The following is a 13,397-nucleotide window of genomic DNA, read 5'->3' as shown; positions in this document are numbered from 1 at the left end:
TGGAAGGTTTCGTTGTTAGGTATCCTGTTTGGGGATTCTTGTGGACGGTAATTATCAGCCGTGCTGGTATTCAGAGGTGCAGAGAAGAATTCATTTAATTCGTTAGCTGACGTATGAAAAGTAGTTTCCGATTTTGCATTTCCGACGCCCCAAGCTACGGAGATTCTTCCATAGAGTCGTGGGCGTCAGATCGCTGCATACAAGGGAGCGAGCGTGCCTGATTTTCGCATTGCGAATGCATTGTTTCACTCTGTTCTGTAGTAGCTTTCTATATTCTTCGAAACGCTCGGGTTTCGGATCTGCCTTGAAACGCTTGTGGGCAGCATCCCTATTAGTCATCATTTGACGTAATTCAGCTGTCAGCCATGGAGCAGGAGATTTTCTTACACGGATTGTGCGCACAGGTGCATGTTTGTCATAGAGGGCAGTGAGTTTATCACCAAGTTCATTAATTTTGCCGTCGATTGCAGGTTCTCTGATTATTTGATGCCATGAGATTTCTGAGTAATCGGCTGTTAGAGCGTCAAGGTCAATACGTTTCGTGTTCCTACATGTTATGTAACGCGAGTTGATCCTTGGGGGCTGCACAGAGTAGGCCAGGAATATTACATCATGTGCTGAGAGGCCAGGGGCCGATGTTTGACCAACATCTCTTACTTTGTCAGTCTGTTTCGTTGCGATTACGTCTATAAGAGTATGACTGTGCGCCGTATGGTGTGTAGGTTGTAATGGAAGAATGTTCATGCTATTGCAACTAAACAGTCTTCTTAGGTTTATTGCGGAGGGAGTGTCTCTTAGCAGGTCTATGTTCAAGTCACCCATTACGATGACATGTTCGTATTGACACTGAAGTGAATGTAATTCCGACTGGAAGGAACTCATTGAGTTTATTTTTGGCGGCTTGTACACGACGCCAGTCAAGAATTTCCGACTTTGTATATTTATTTCAATGAACATGAATTCAGCCTCTTTTTCTTCAGCAGGATTTGACGTACATAAGACTTTCGCTTTGAGATCCCGCCACCTGGCTTTTTTTATCTGTCTGCCCTAAGAAATGTGTACCCTTGGAGATGAATAGATGCAGAGGATATGTGTGGTTTCAACCACGTTTCGGATAAGAGGATTACGTGGTAGTTTAGTTGGTTGAAGAGGAGGCTAAGTTCTCCGTAATGTGCAGGTAAAGACTGGATGTTGCAGTGAGCTGCTAAAAGCTCTGACGCGTTCCGCTGAGCAGCCTGGAGTAGGGTGGCAGACTGGTTTGTCCCTTTGTTGGGCACTACCTGCCGCGAGGGGCACTGGCCGGTGCTTCCGCCAAGTGACATAACACAGAGGTGTCCGAGATTTTGCGTGTCCTGTTTGTGACTCCGAGAGTGCCGAAGAAAGGCGACTGCAAGAGATTTCCTGAGGTTGCGGGAGTATAGAAAATGGATTAGTGGTATTCGGTGCAAGGAGAATATGACCAAAATAGTGGCGTCTGTGTGTCACTGTGTATCCTATGTCGTAAGAGGAGAAATGTAATTAGCGTATTTGAAACAGGTTAGGGTGGAAATAAGGGAAAGGGAATGATTTAAGAGGCCGATGCTGCCAGCAGAGAGAAGTAAGCTTAATAATTAATAGATTGTCGTAGGAAGCTAGAATTAAATTGAAATTTACTAAAGTGATACTGATAGTGATTTTTGTTATGAACAATTTAAACCGAAGAGATGGGTGATTACTGAACTAAAGGAGAGACTAATAATTGCAATAGAACTATTACAGAATGGAAGAGAATAAACTGAGAAAATGAAAAAAGTATTAGCAGTAACTAAAATTAAGTAATGGTTAGAGCTACAGACACAAAAATAGTGAAAAGTTAATACAGTTACAAAAACAATTAGTTGAAGGTACAAATATGGGTATAATTAAAACGTTAATACAATTACAAGACTATATCTGAGTGTAGGGCTGTTACAATTTGCAAATGGTGTTAAGTTTGCACTTGTGGCTCGAGTAGCTTCACTTAATACTATTCAGTTGTGTCATGTTTGTGACTGTCTTCTTTCCAGCTGCTGTCTTAATGATTATTCTGCCATCCTGAGTCCACACATTCTGAAGACCGAAATGGGATATGGCACTGTTTAAAATCTTTAGCCGTTTGTGTGTCAGATCTGTCCTTATTGTAAGCCCTGTCCTTGCTAACTTCTTCCTCTGGGTAAAGATCTCTGCCCTTTTTCGGTACGAGACGAATTCAAGTATTATTGGACGAGGTTTGGTAGCACCTGGTAGTTTTCGTCCCACCCGATGGCTCCTGTCAATGTCTGCCTTGGTCACTTCAACGCTTAATTTTTCACGCGCAACCTGTATAAGTAGGTTGTCTGTGTCTTCTTCCTTATTTTCTGCTACTCCAAACTGTCGTAGACTATGTCGCCTTTGGTACTGTTCTAGCTCGTCTTTTGCGGCAGATAGTTTCACTTCCAACTCTCGTGCCTTTTTCTCGTATTCAGACACAGACTTTTTTAGTGCTGTAATTTCGGCAGTATTGGCCTCAACAGTTTCACGCATTTTGGCCAATACTGCTGCCGTTACAGTATCTGATATAGTGCCTGCTATCAGATCGAGATTGTTTTTATCGCGAAGCGCAGCGTTTACCGCAGAGCGGACCAGCTCCGCTATACCGGGAGCCGCGGCCGCACCTTCCGCCAAGAGCAGACCCGCCGCACCTGCTGCTTCCCCGCTGCTGGACGCGCTGCTGTGGACTCTTCTGTTTACCATTTTCTCGAAGATATTGGCGGAGCACAGAAAAAAAATAGCACTACTGCACAGAACACAGTTGTTTACACGATTTCCACTTGTACTAGACAACACCACCTGCGAGAACACCTTCGAATTCAACTAAATTTCGCGAGCCGAACTTAACACGGTTACACTGCAGCCGCCATGACACACATCGCATAAAATTTAATTAATTTTATATTGCTTATTGTTGCGAGCATGACAGATAAAATACGATTCTCACTATTATTTTCTGCAGTTGAAAATATTTTACCTTTATGCACTTTGACCTATTATGTGGGGATACGCACAACACTGAAAGATTTCCTGCTGTGGACGTACGATCTTTAATTTGCAAACTATTTTTATATAACACTGATATGGCTTGTTAGATATGGAACATGGCATCATTACTGTAACTAATTATAGAAAAAAAATGCCCTTCGGTACATTCATCTCTTGAAAGTACTGAAAATTACTCTTATTACATGTACGGAAGTTACAGTATGTTATGTTCACTAAACGTAAAAGCTGCAGTGGATTTTTTTAAATATACGAACACTATTAACTGCCATGACTAACATAAGAGCATGAAACTAAAAAAATGAAATTTGATTTTTATGTTATCAGCCAGAACAGGTATTGCACAGCAGTCTTTGATCACACTCAAGTAAAATTTTATCACTCATGAATTATTTACGTAAATGATAATACAGGGTGATTCAAAAAGAATACCACAACTTTAAAAATGTGTATTTAATGAAAGAAACATAATATAACCTTCTGTTATACATCATTACAAAGAGTATTTAAAAAGGTTTTTTTTCACTCAAAAACAAGTTCAGGGATGTTCAATATGGCCCCCTCCAGACACTCGAGCAATATCAACCCGATACTCCAACTTGTTCCACACTCTCTGTAGCATATCAGGCGTAACAGTTTGGATAGCTGCTGTTATTTCTCGTTTCAAATCATCAATGGTGGCTGGGAGAGGTGGCCGAAACACCATATCCTTAACATACCCCCATAAGAAAAAATCGCAGGGGGTAAGATCAGAGCTTCTTGGAGGCCAGTGATGAAGTGCTCTGTCACGGGCTGCCTGGCGGCCGATCCATCGCCTCGGGTAGTTGACGATAAGGTTTCATAACTAACCTTTTTCGTAGGACTCTCCATACAGTTGATTGTGGAATTTGCAGCTCTCTGTTTGCTCTGCGAGTCGATTTTCCTGGGCTGCGAACAAATGCTTGCTGGATGCGCGCAACATTTTCATCACTCGTTCTCGGCCGTCCAGAACTTTTCCCTTTGCACAAACACCCATTCTCTGTAAACTGTTTATACCAACGTTTAATACACCACCTATCAGGAGGATTAACACCATACTTCGTTCGAAATGCACGCTGAACAACTGTCGTCGATTCACTTCTGCCGTACTCAATAACACAAAAAGCTTTCTGTTGAGCGGTCGCCATCTTAGCATCAACTGACGCTGACGCCTAGTCAACAGCGCCTCAAGCGAACAAATGTACAACTAAATGAAACTTTATAGCTCCCTTAATTCGCCGACAGATAGTGCTTAGCTCTGCCTTTTGTCATTGCAGAGTTTTAAATTCCTAAAGTTGTGGTATTCTTTTTGAATCACTCTGTATAATAGCAGCTGCCCATGTCCACCTGAAAATGCAATAATAAAATCCACAATTTCCCTATGAAGTCTCCAGGAAGCTGAAAGAGATAATTTTAATGTACCGTTACCTGCCCGCTATATTGCGGGAAAACTGCTTTCATTCAATTTAATTTGAATTTGCCGCGCCAGCGGTTCCTGCGATCGCTGCACGGCTCTGCGTCATGAAAAATTCCTAATACGCTGAAAACGGCTGAGAACGTGGAATGAAATCTTGGGCAAGCTAGCAATAAATTATTACAGGTAATAATTTTAACAATTTCTATATTCAAAAAATGAACATAAATTGAAAGTACACACCTTTTACAAATATCAGCCTGCAATGGCGTCTTTCTCGATGAAAGGACAAGCGAAGGCTACCTAAGCATCCAAGCGAGCGTCACAGGTTCTTACACCTTTAACGGCCGCTTGAAGACAGAGACAGTAATGTCTTAACCTCCACTATTTATAGGCAATTTAATATGCATCTCTGTAATTATTTTTAATTATCATTGTCTGCTTCCATACATACATTCGCCGACCACAGACGTTAATTGTGAAATACAGATACATAATTATTACACAAACATAAAAATGAAAAATTATTAGTTCCTTTTATACATAATCTACAACCATTCATATAGTAATGACATAATAACAATAATACATATAAATGTTTATTTTTATTATTTTTTGTATGTTATAACGATTTTGTAAATGTATTGCCAGGAGACGTCACAAGCTCTTCCGTAGCAAGTGTTCTACAGTGACAAATTTGTCCGCCAGTGCTCTCCATAGTAGAGATGGGCAAAACTGTTCTTTTCAGAGATTGGATCAGAACTGTTCACTCCCTGAAATGAATTAGCTCTTTTTCATGACTCACCACTCATTTTCAATAGAAAATAAATGGAAGGCACATTGCCCTTTAAACTTGGTTTATTTCAGTACTATACCTGTATTTTGATCTTATTTGATCCTATTTTGAAGTAACACAGATAATGAGTAAGAATTTTGTATTGTTTATTGAAATTTCCACGATATGACAAAGTTTTGGGTTATTGATTTATTTTGCACTATCGTGGTTTTTTGGGTGATCGGAAAATGTTGTAACTTGAGATTTACATTAACAACATATTTGGCTATAATGTATTAAAATTTCATTAACCTCATACAAATACATCGCAAGCCATATATTTTTAAAGTGAACGTTTCCTTCCGAAGACGCCTAAAATCGCAAAATCCGTACCAGAATAAGAAAAAAAAATATAAATTTGACTGTAAAACGAAAGTGCTGCATATAGCCTTACGCAGAATAAAACAAGGAAAATATTGGTGTATCACATTTTGCGATACGTTTATCGGTTCGCTCGTAATTAAAGCATAAATTCGAGTGTCTATAATAAAAATCCTATAGTAAGAGGAGTCGTCAGGAACCTAATCTAATCAGTTTAAACAAAGAAAAATAAAATAAAAACAATTGATGTATACATAACATAATAATGTAATGTACATAGCGGTATTACTACGAAGAACAATATCCAGTAGAGACGAACTCTGATGCAGAGGCGCTGAGTCGAGCAGGTCGAGCCGCGAGCTGTATTACTGCGTGAGCTGAGACCGCAGAGACCAGAGTGACACCTGAGTCGCTTTTCTCAACACTCTGGCTAGAGTCGAGACGGTGGGGCGAGCGTTGAGCGGGCGAGTTCCGAGGGTGGGGGGGAGCGGTGAACTCACCCGCTCCGAGACAAATCGTCCGTTCCCTTGCGAGCAGGTTGTTGCAAGTAGTTCCTATGTTATCCGCTAGGTGGCTCTCTGCCCTGTTGCTCGCATCAACTGCCCAGAGGGCAGGACGTGCGACTGAAACGATCGCCGACAGAGTGCGATGCGAAGTTACGCTGCGCCAGACACTGCAGGCGGCAGACGACGCACAGAGACGGCACGGCATATGTGAAACACAAAATCTAATGGGGCACTGCACAATGCAGGCAGCCAAGGTAGAAGCAGGGCAGAGGCCGGCGCTGGCTGTGTTGTGTGGCGTGCACTGTGCTCTGACCAGCAGAGGCGCTGCTGATATGCTCCGTCTCTCTCTCTCTGCCATGGGAAACGTTTGGAGCTACCGTTCTTTTTTTCTGAATCACTGATTGTTCACTCCTTTGAAAGATGCAACTCTATGCATTAGTTCATCTACATCTACATCTACATTTATACTCCGCAAGCCACCCAACGGTGTGTGGCGGAGGGCACTTCACGTGCCACTGTCATTATCTCCCTTTCCTGTTCCAGTCGCGTATGGTTCGCGGGAAGAACGACTGTCTGAAAGCCTCTGTGCGCGCTCTAATCTCTCTAATTTTACATTCGTGATCTCCTCGGGAGGTATAAGTAGGGGGAAGCAATATATTCAATACCTCATCCAGAAACGCACCCTCTCGAAACCTGGCGAGCAAGCTACACCGCGATGCAGAGCGCCTCTCTTGCAGAGTCTGCCACTTGAGTTTGTTAAACATCTCCGTAACGCTATCACGGTTGCCAAACAACCCTGTGACGAAACGCGCCGCTCTTCTTTGGATCTTCTCTATCTCCTCCGTCAACCCGATCTGGTACGGATCCCACACTGATGAGCAATACTCAAGTATAGGTCGAACGAGTGTTTTGTAAGCCACCTCCTTTGTTGATGGACTACATTTTCTAAGGACTCTCCCTATGAATCTCAACCTGGTACCCGCCTTACCAACAATTAATTTTATATGATCATTCCACTTCAAATCGTTCCGCACGCATACTCCCAGATATTTTACAGAAGTAACTGCTACCAGTGTTTGTTCCGCTATCATATAATCATACAATAAAGGATCCTTCTTTCTATATATTCGCAATACATTACATTTGTCTATGTTAAGGGTCAGTTGCCACTCCCTGCACCAAGTGCCTATCCGCTGCAGATCTTCCTGCATTTCGCTACAATTTTCTAATGCTGCAACTTCTCTGTATACTACAGCATCATCCGCGAAAAGCCGCATGGAACTTCCGACACTATCTACTAGGTCATTTATATATATTGTGAAAAGCAATGGTCCCATAACACTCCCCTGTGGCACGCCAGAGGTTACTTTAACGTCTGTAGATGTCTCTCCATTGAGAACAACATGCTGTGTTCTGTTTGCTAAAAACTCTTCAATCCAGCCACACAGCTAGTCTGATATTCCGTAGGCTCTTACTTTGTTTATCAGGCGACAGTGCGGAACTGTATCGAACGCCTTCCGGAAGTCAAGGAAAATGGCATCTACCTGGGAGCCTGTATCTAATATTTTCTGGGTCTCATGAACAAATAAAGCGAGTTGGGTTTCACACGATCGCTGTTTCCGGAATCCATGTTGATTCCTACATAGTAGATTCTGAGTTTCCAAAAACGACATGATACTCGAGCAGAAGACATGTTCTAAAATTCTACAACAGATCGACGTCAGAGAGATAGGTCTATAGTTTTGCGCATCTGCTCGACGACCCTTCTTGAAGACTGGGACTACCTGTGCTCTTTTCCAATCATTTGGAATCTTCCGTTCCTCTAGAGACTTGCGGTACACGGCTGTTAGAAGGGGGGCAAGTTCTTTCGCGTACTCTGTGTAGAATCGAATTGGTATCCCGTCAGGTCCAGTGGACTTTCCTCTGTTGAGTGATTCCAGTTGCTTTTCTATTCCTTGGACACTTATTTCAATGTCAGCCATTTTTTCGTTGATGCGAGGATTTAGAGAAGGAACTGCAGTGCGGTCTTCCTCTGTGAAACAGCTTTGGAAAAAGGTGTTTAGTATTTCAGCTTTACGCTTGTCATCCTCTGTTTGAATGCCATCATCATCCCGGAGTGTCTGGACATGATGTTTCGAGCCACTTACTGATTTAACGTAAGACCAGAACTTCCTAGGATTTTCTGTCAAGTCGGTACCTAGTATTTTACTTTCGAATTCACTGAACGCTTCACGCATAGCCCTCCTTACGCTAACTTTGACATCGTTTAGCTTCTGTTTGTCTGAGAGGTTTTGGCTGCGTTTAAACTTGGAGTGAAGCTCTCTTTGCTTTCGCAGTAGTTTCCTAACTTTGTTGTTGTACCACGGTGGGTTTTTCCCGTCCCTCACAGTTTTGCTCGGCACGTACCTGTCTAAAACGCATTTTACGATTGCCTTGAACTTTTTCCATAAACACTCAACATTGTCAGTGTCTGAACAGAAATTTTCGTTTTGATCTGTTAGGTAGTCTGAAATCTGCCTTCTATTACTCTTGCTAAACAGATAAACCTTCCTCCCTTTTTTTATATTCCTATTAACTTCCTTATTCAGGGATGCTGCAACGGCCTTATGATCACTGATTCCCTGTTCTGCTCTTACAGAGTCGAAAAGTTCGGGTCTGTTTGTTATCAGTAGGTCCAAGATGTTATCTCCACGAGTCGGTTCTCTGTTTAATTGCTCGAGGTAATTTTCGGATAGTGCACTCAGTATAATGTCACTCGATGCTCTGTCCCTACCACCCGTCCTAAACATCTGAGTGTCCCAGTCTATATCTGGTAAATTGAAATCTTCACCTAAGACCATAACATGCTGAGAAAATTTATGTGAAATGTATTCCAAATTTTCTCTCAGTTGTTCTGCCACTAATGCTGCTGAGTCGGGGGGTCGGTAAAAGGAGCCAATAATTAACCTAGCTCGGTTGTTGAGTGTAACCTCCACCCATAATAATTCACAGGAACTATCCACTTCTACTTCACTACAGGATAAACTACTACTAACAGCGACGAACACTCCACCACCGGTTGCATGCAATCTATCCTTTCTAAACACCGTCTGTGCCTTTGTAAAAATTTCGGCAGAATTTATCTCTGGCTTCAGCCAGCTTTCTGTACCTATAACGATTTCAGCTTCGGTGCTTTCTATCAGCGCTTGAAGTTCCGGTACTTTACCAACGCAGCTTCGACAGTTTACAATTACAATACCGATTGCTGCTTGGTCCCCGCATGTCCTGACTTTGCCCCGCACCCGTTGAGGCTGTTGCCCTTTCTGCACTTGCCCGAGGCCATCTAACCTAAAAAACCGCCCAGCCCACGCCACACAACCCCTGCTACCCGTGTAGCCGCTTGTTGCGTGTAGTGGACTCCTGACCTATCCAGCGGAACCCGAAACCCCACCACCCTATGGCGCAAGTCGAGGAATCTGCAGCCCACATTGTCGCAGAACCGTCTCAGCCTCTGATTCAGACCCTCCACTCGGCTCTGTACCAAAGGTCCGCAGTCAGTCCTGTCGACGATGCTGCAGATGGTGAGCTCTGCTTTCATCCCACTAGCGAGACTGGCAGTCTTCACCAAATCAGATAGCCGCCGGAAGCCAGAGAGGATTTCCTCCGATCCATAGCGACACACATCATTGGTGCCGACATGAGCGACCACCTGCAGATGGGTGCACCCTGTACCCTTCATGGCACCCGGAAGGACCCTTTCCACATCTGGAATGACTCCCCCCGGTATGCACACGGAGTGCACTTTGGTTTTCTTCCCCTCCCTTGCTGCCATATCCCTAAGGGGCCCCATTACGCGCCTCACGTTGGAGCTCCCAACTACCAGTAAGCCCACCCTCTGCGACTGCCCGGATCTTGCAGACTGAGGGGCAACCTCTGGAACAGGACAAGCAGCCATGTCAGGCTGAAGATCAGTATCAGCCTGAGACAGAGCCTGAAACCGGTTCGTCAGACAAACTGGAGAGGCCTTCCGTTCAGCCCTCCGGAATGTCTTTCGCCCCCTGCCACACCTTGAGACGACCTCCCACTCTACCACAGGTGAGGGATCAGCCTCAATGCGGGCAGTATCCCGGGCAACCACAGTCGTAGTCCGATCGGGGGATGCGTGGGACGAGCTGGCCGTCCCCGACAAACCCCCATCCGGACCCCCACAGTGATGCCCATTGGCAACAGCCTCAAGCTGTGTGACCGAAGCCAACACTGCCTGAAGCTGGGAGCGAAGGGATGCCAACTCAGCCTGCATCCGAACACAGCAGTTGCAGTCCCTATCCATGCTAAAAACTTGTGCAAAGAACGTCTGAACTAATCTACAGAGAGCTCAAACAAAACGACAAAATTGAAGCGGTTACTAAAATACAAGATTGCCTAGTAAATGCAGTAATGCTGCCACTTGTGCACTACTGACACACTGCTCGGCGGCGGAAGGAGACTACGCGATTTAACACTATTCGAGTACTAAAACGTGATGCTACAACTCTCAAATACTATAATACGCCCGAAATTTATGTGGTAGAGCTAGGAGTATACGACTTGCTGCTGCAAGTTCAAGAGCGGATGCCCCATCTCTACTCCATAGCCTAAGCTTTTACAATTGAGTTGCCGTTAATTCGGCTCCTACTGCCAGGTGTAGGAATATGTTAGCAACGGGGTGATTATTTTTTCCACTGTGTAAAGCAAGCTCTCCGAAATCCGACAGTTCAGTAATCGATTTCTCCACTTGTCGGCGAACACATCAGAATGCCATTAGGATCGGTGTCAGCTAAGCTGTTAAAATGGCGATGTCCGGCGGATCGCTTTCTACTCTAGGACGCCGGTGCGGAGCTGCCCCTAGTGTGTAGTCTGCGCTGTAGGCATGTAGACGCCGACTGGTCGCTGTTGCAGGGAAGGCCGCTACGACGGTGCTGCTGGTGTACAGGCACGCGAGCGACGGCCACGTGGCGGTGGTGCGACAGCTGGCCGCCTTCCTGCGAGTCGCGGGCGGCTTCCACGTGCTGCTCGACGAGGAGGACATTCCGCGCTGCGCGGACAAGGTCAGAGTCTGCCCGCACTGCCTCCCAACGTACCGAAAACCAACCACTTTTACTATACATTCCAAATTAACCCGCTCCTTATGCATTCAGTACATATGTATACAGGGTGCTCCATTGATAGTGACTGGGCCAACTATCTCACGAAATAAACATCAAACCAAAAAACTACGAAGAACGAAACTCGTGTAGCTTGAAGGGGGAAACCAGATGGCGCTATGGTTGGCCCGCTAGATGCCGCTGCCATAGGTCAAACGGATATCAACTGTTTTTTTTTAAAATAGGAACCCACATTTTTTATTAAATATTCGTGTAGTAAGTAAAGAAATATCAATTGGACAATTATTTTCGTTTTGTGAAAGATGGCGCTGTAATAGCCACAAACGTGTAAGTACGTGGTATCACGTAACATTCCTCCATTGCGGACGGTATTTGCTTCGTGATACATTACCCGTTTTAAAATGGACCGTTTACCAATTGTGGAAAAGGTCGATATCGTGTTGATTGTGATCAAAATGCCCAACGGGTGTGTGCTATGTATGCTACTGGGTATCCTCGACGACATCATCCAAGTGTCCGGACCGTTCGCCTGATAGTTACGTTATTTAAGGAAACAGGAAGTATTCAGCCACGTATGAAACGTCAACCACGACCTGCAACAAATGATGATGCCCAAGTAGGTGTTTTAGCTGCTGTCGCGGCTAATCCGCACATCAGTAGTACACAAATTGCGCGAGAATCGAGAATCTCAAAAACGACGGTGTTGAGAATGCTACATCAACATTGCACCCGTACCATATTTCTTTGCAGCAGGAATTGCATGGCGACGACTTTGAACGTCGTGTACAGTTCTGCCACTGGGCACAAGAGAAATTACGGGATGATGCCAGATTTTTTGCACGCGTTCTATTTAGCGACGAAGCGTCATTCACCAACAGCGGTGACGTAAACCGGCATAATATGCACTATCGGGCAACGGAAAATCCACGGTGGCTGCGACAAGTGGAACATCGGCGACCTTGACGGGTTATTGTATGGTGCGGCATTATGGGATGAAGGATAATTGGCCTCCATTTTATCAACGGCAATGTAAATGGTGCAATGTATGTTGATTTCCTAGTAATGTTCTACCGATGTTACTACAAGATGTTTCACTGCATGACAGAATGGCGATGTACTTCCAACATGATGGATGTCCGGCTCATAGATCGCGTGTGGTTGAAGCGGTATTGAATAGCATATTTCATGACAGGTGGATTGGTAGTCGAAGCACCATACCATGGCCCGCACGTTCACCGGATCTGACGTCCCCGGATTTCTTTCTGTGGGGAAAGTTGAAGGATATTTGCTATCGTGATCCACCGACAACGCCTGACAACATGCGTCAGCGCATTTTCAACGCGTGTGCGAACACAACGGAAGGCGAACTACTCGCTGTTGAGAGGAATGTCGTTACACGTATTGCCAAATGCATTAAGGTTGACGGCCATCATTTTGAGCATTTATTGCACTAATGTGGTATTTACAGGTAATCACGCTGTAACAGCATGCGTTCTCAGAAATGATAAGTTCACAAAGGTACATGTATCACATTGGAACAACCGAAATAAGATGTTCAAACGTACCTACGTTCTGTATTTTAATTTAAAAAACCTACCTGTTACCAACTGTTCGTCTAAGATTGTGAGCCATACGTTTGTGTCTACTACAGCGCCATCTATCAAAAAGCGAAAAAAGTGGTCCAACTAAAACATTCATATTTCTTTACGTACTACACGAATATGTAATAAAAATGGGGGTTACTCTTTAAAAAAACGCAGTGATATCCGTTTGACCTATGACAGCACCATATAGCGGGCCAACCATAGCGCCATCTGGTGTCCCCCTTCAAGCTAGACGAGTATCGTTCTCTGTAGTTTTTTCGATTGATGCTTTTTTCGTGAGATATTTGGCCTGGTCACTATCAACGGACCACCCTGTATATATACTGGGCGAAGAAAAAATGCCGCACTTGGTTGTCGGCATGCTATTCGTCATCCCAATTCAAGACGAAAGTGTATCTTAGCAAAACCTAGGCCCGCTAACTGGTTTAATAGAAATTCGATTTAAAAATCAAGGCTCTGGCATTACTGTAACTGCGTGCAGCGTGGCCAAGCGCAGGTGGCATCAACTCTGCACTGTGCTAG

General features: G+C 44.3%; 1 protein-coding gene across 1 annotated transcript in view; it reads left to right on the top strand.

The window, feature by feature from the left end:
• Nucleotides 1–13,397, top strand: part of LOC126161243 (uncharacterized) — a 157,176-nt gene that overhangs the window by 75,116 nt on the left and 68,663 nt on the right. The window contains exon 4 of the mRNA XM_049916983.1: nucleotides 11,066–11,214. Within this exon, the coding sequence (XP_049772940.1) occupies nucleotides 11,066–11,214 (149 nt within the window). The remainder of the gene's footprint in view (nucleotides 1–11,065; nucleotides 11,215–13,397) is intronic.

The sequence above is a fragment of the Schistocerca cancellata genome, chromosome 2, assembly GCF_023864275.1.
Source record: "Schistocerca cancellata isolate TAMUIC-IGC-003103 chromosome 2, iqSchCanc2.1, whole genome shotgun sequence".
NCBI lineage: Eukaryota > Metazoa > Arthropoda > Insecta > Orthoptera > Acrididae > Schistocerca > Schistocerca cancellata.
The sequence above is the reverse complement of the archived record's forward strand: the minus strand, read 5'-3'. Positions and strand labels throughout refer to the sequence as shown.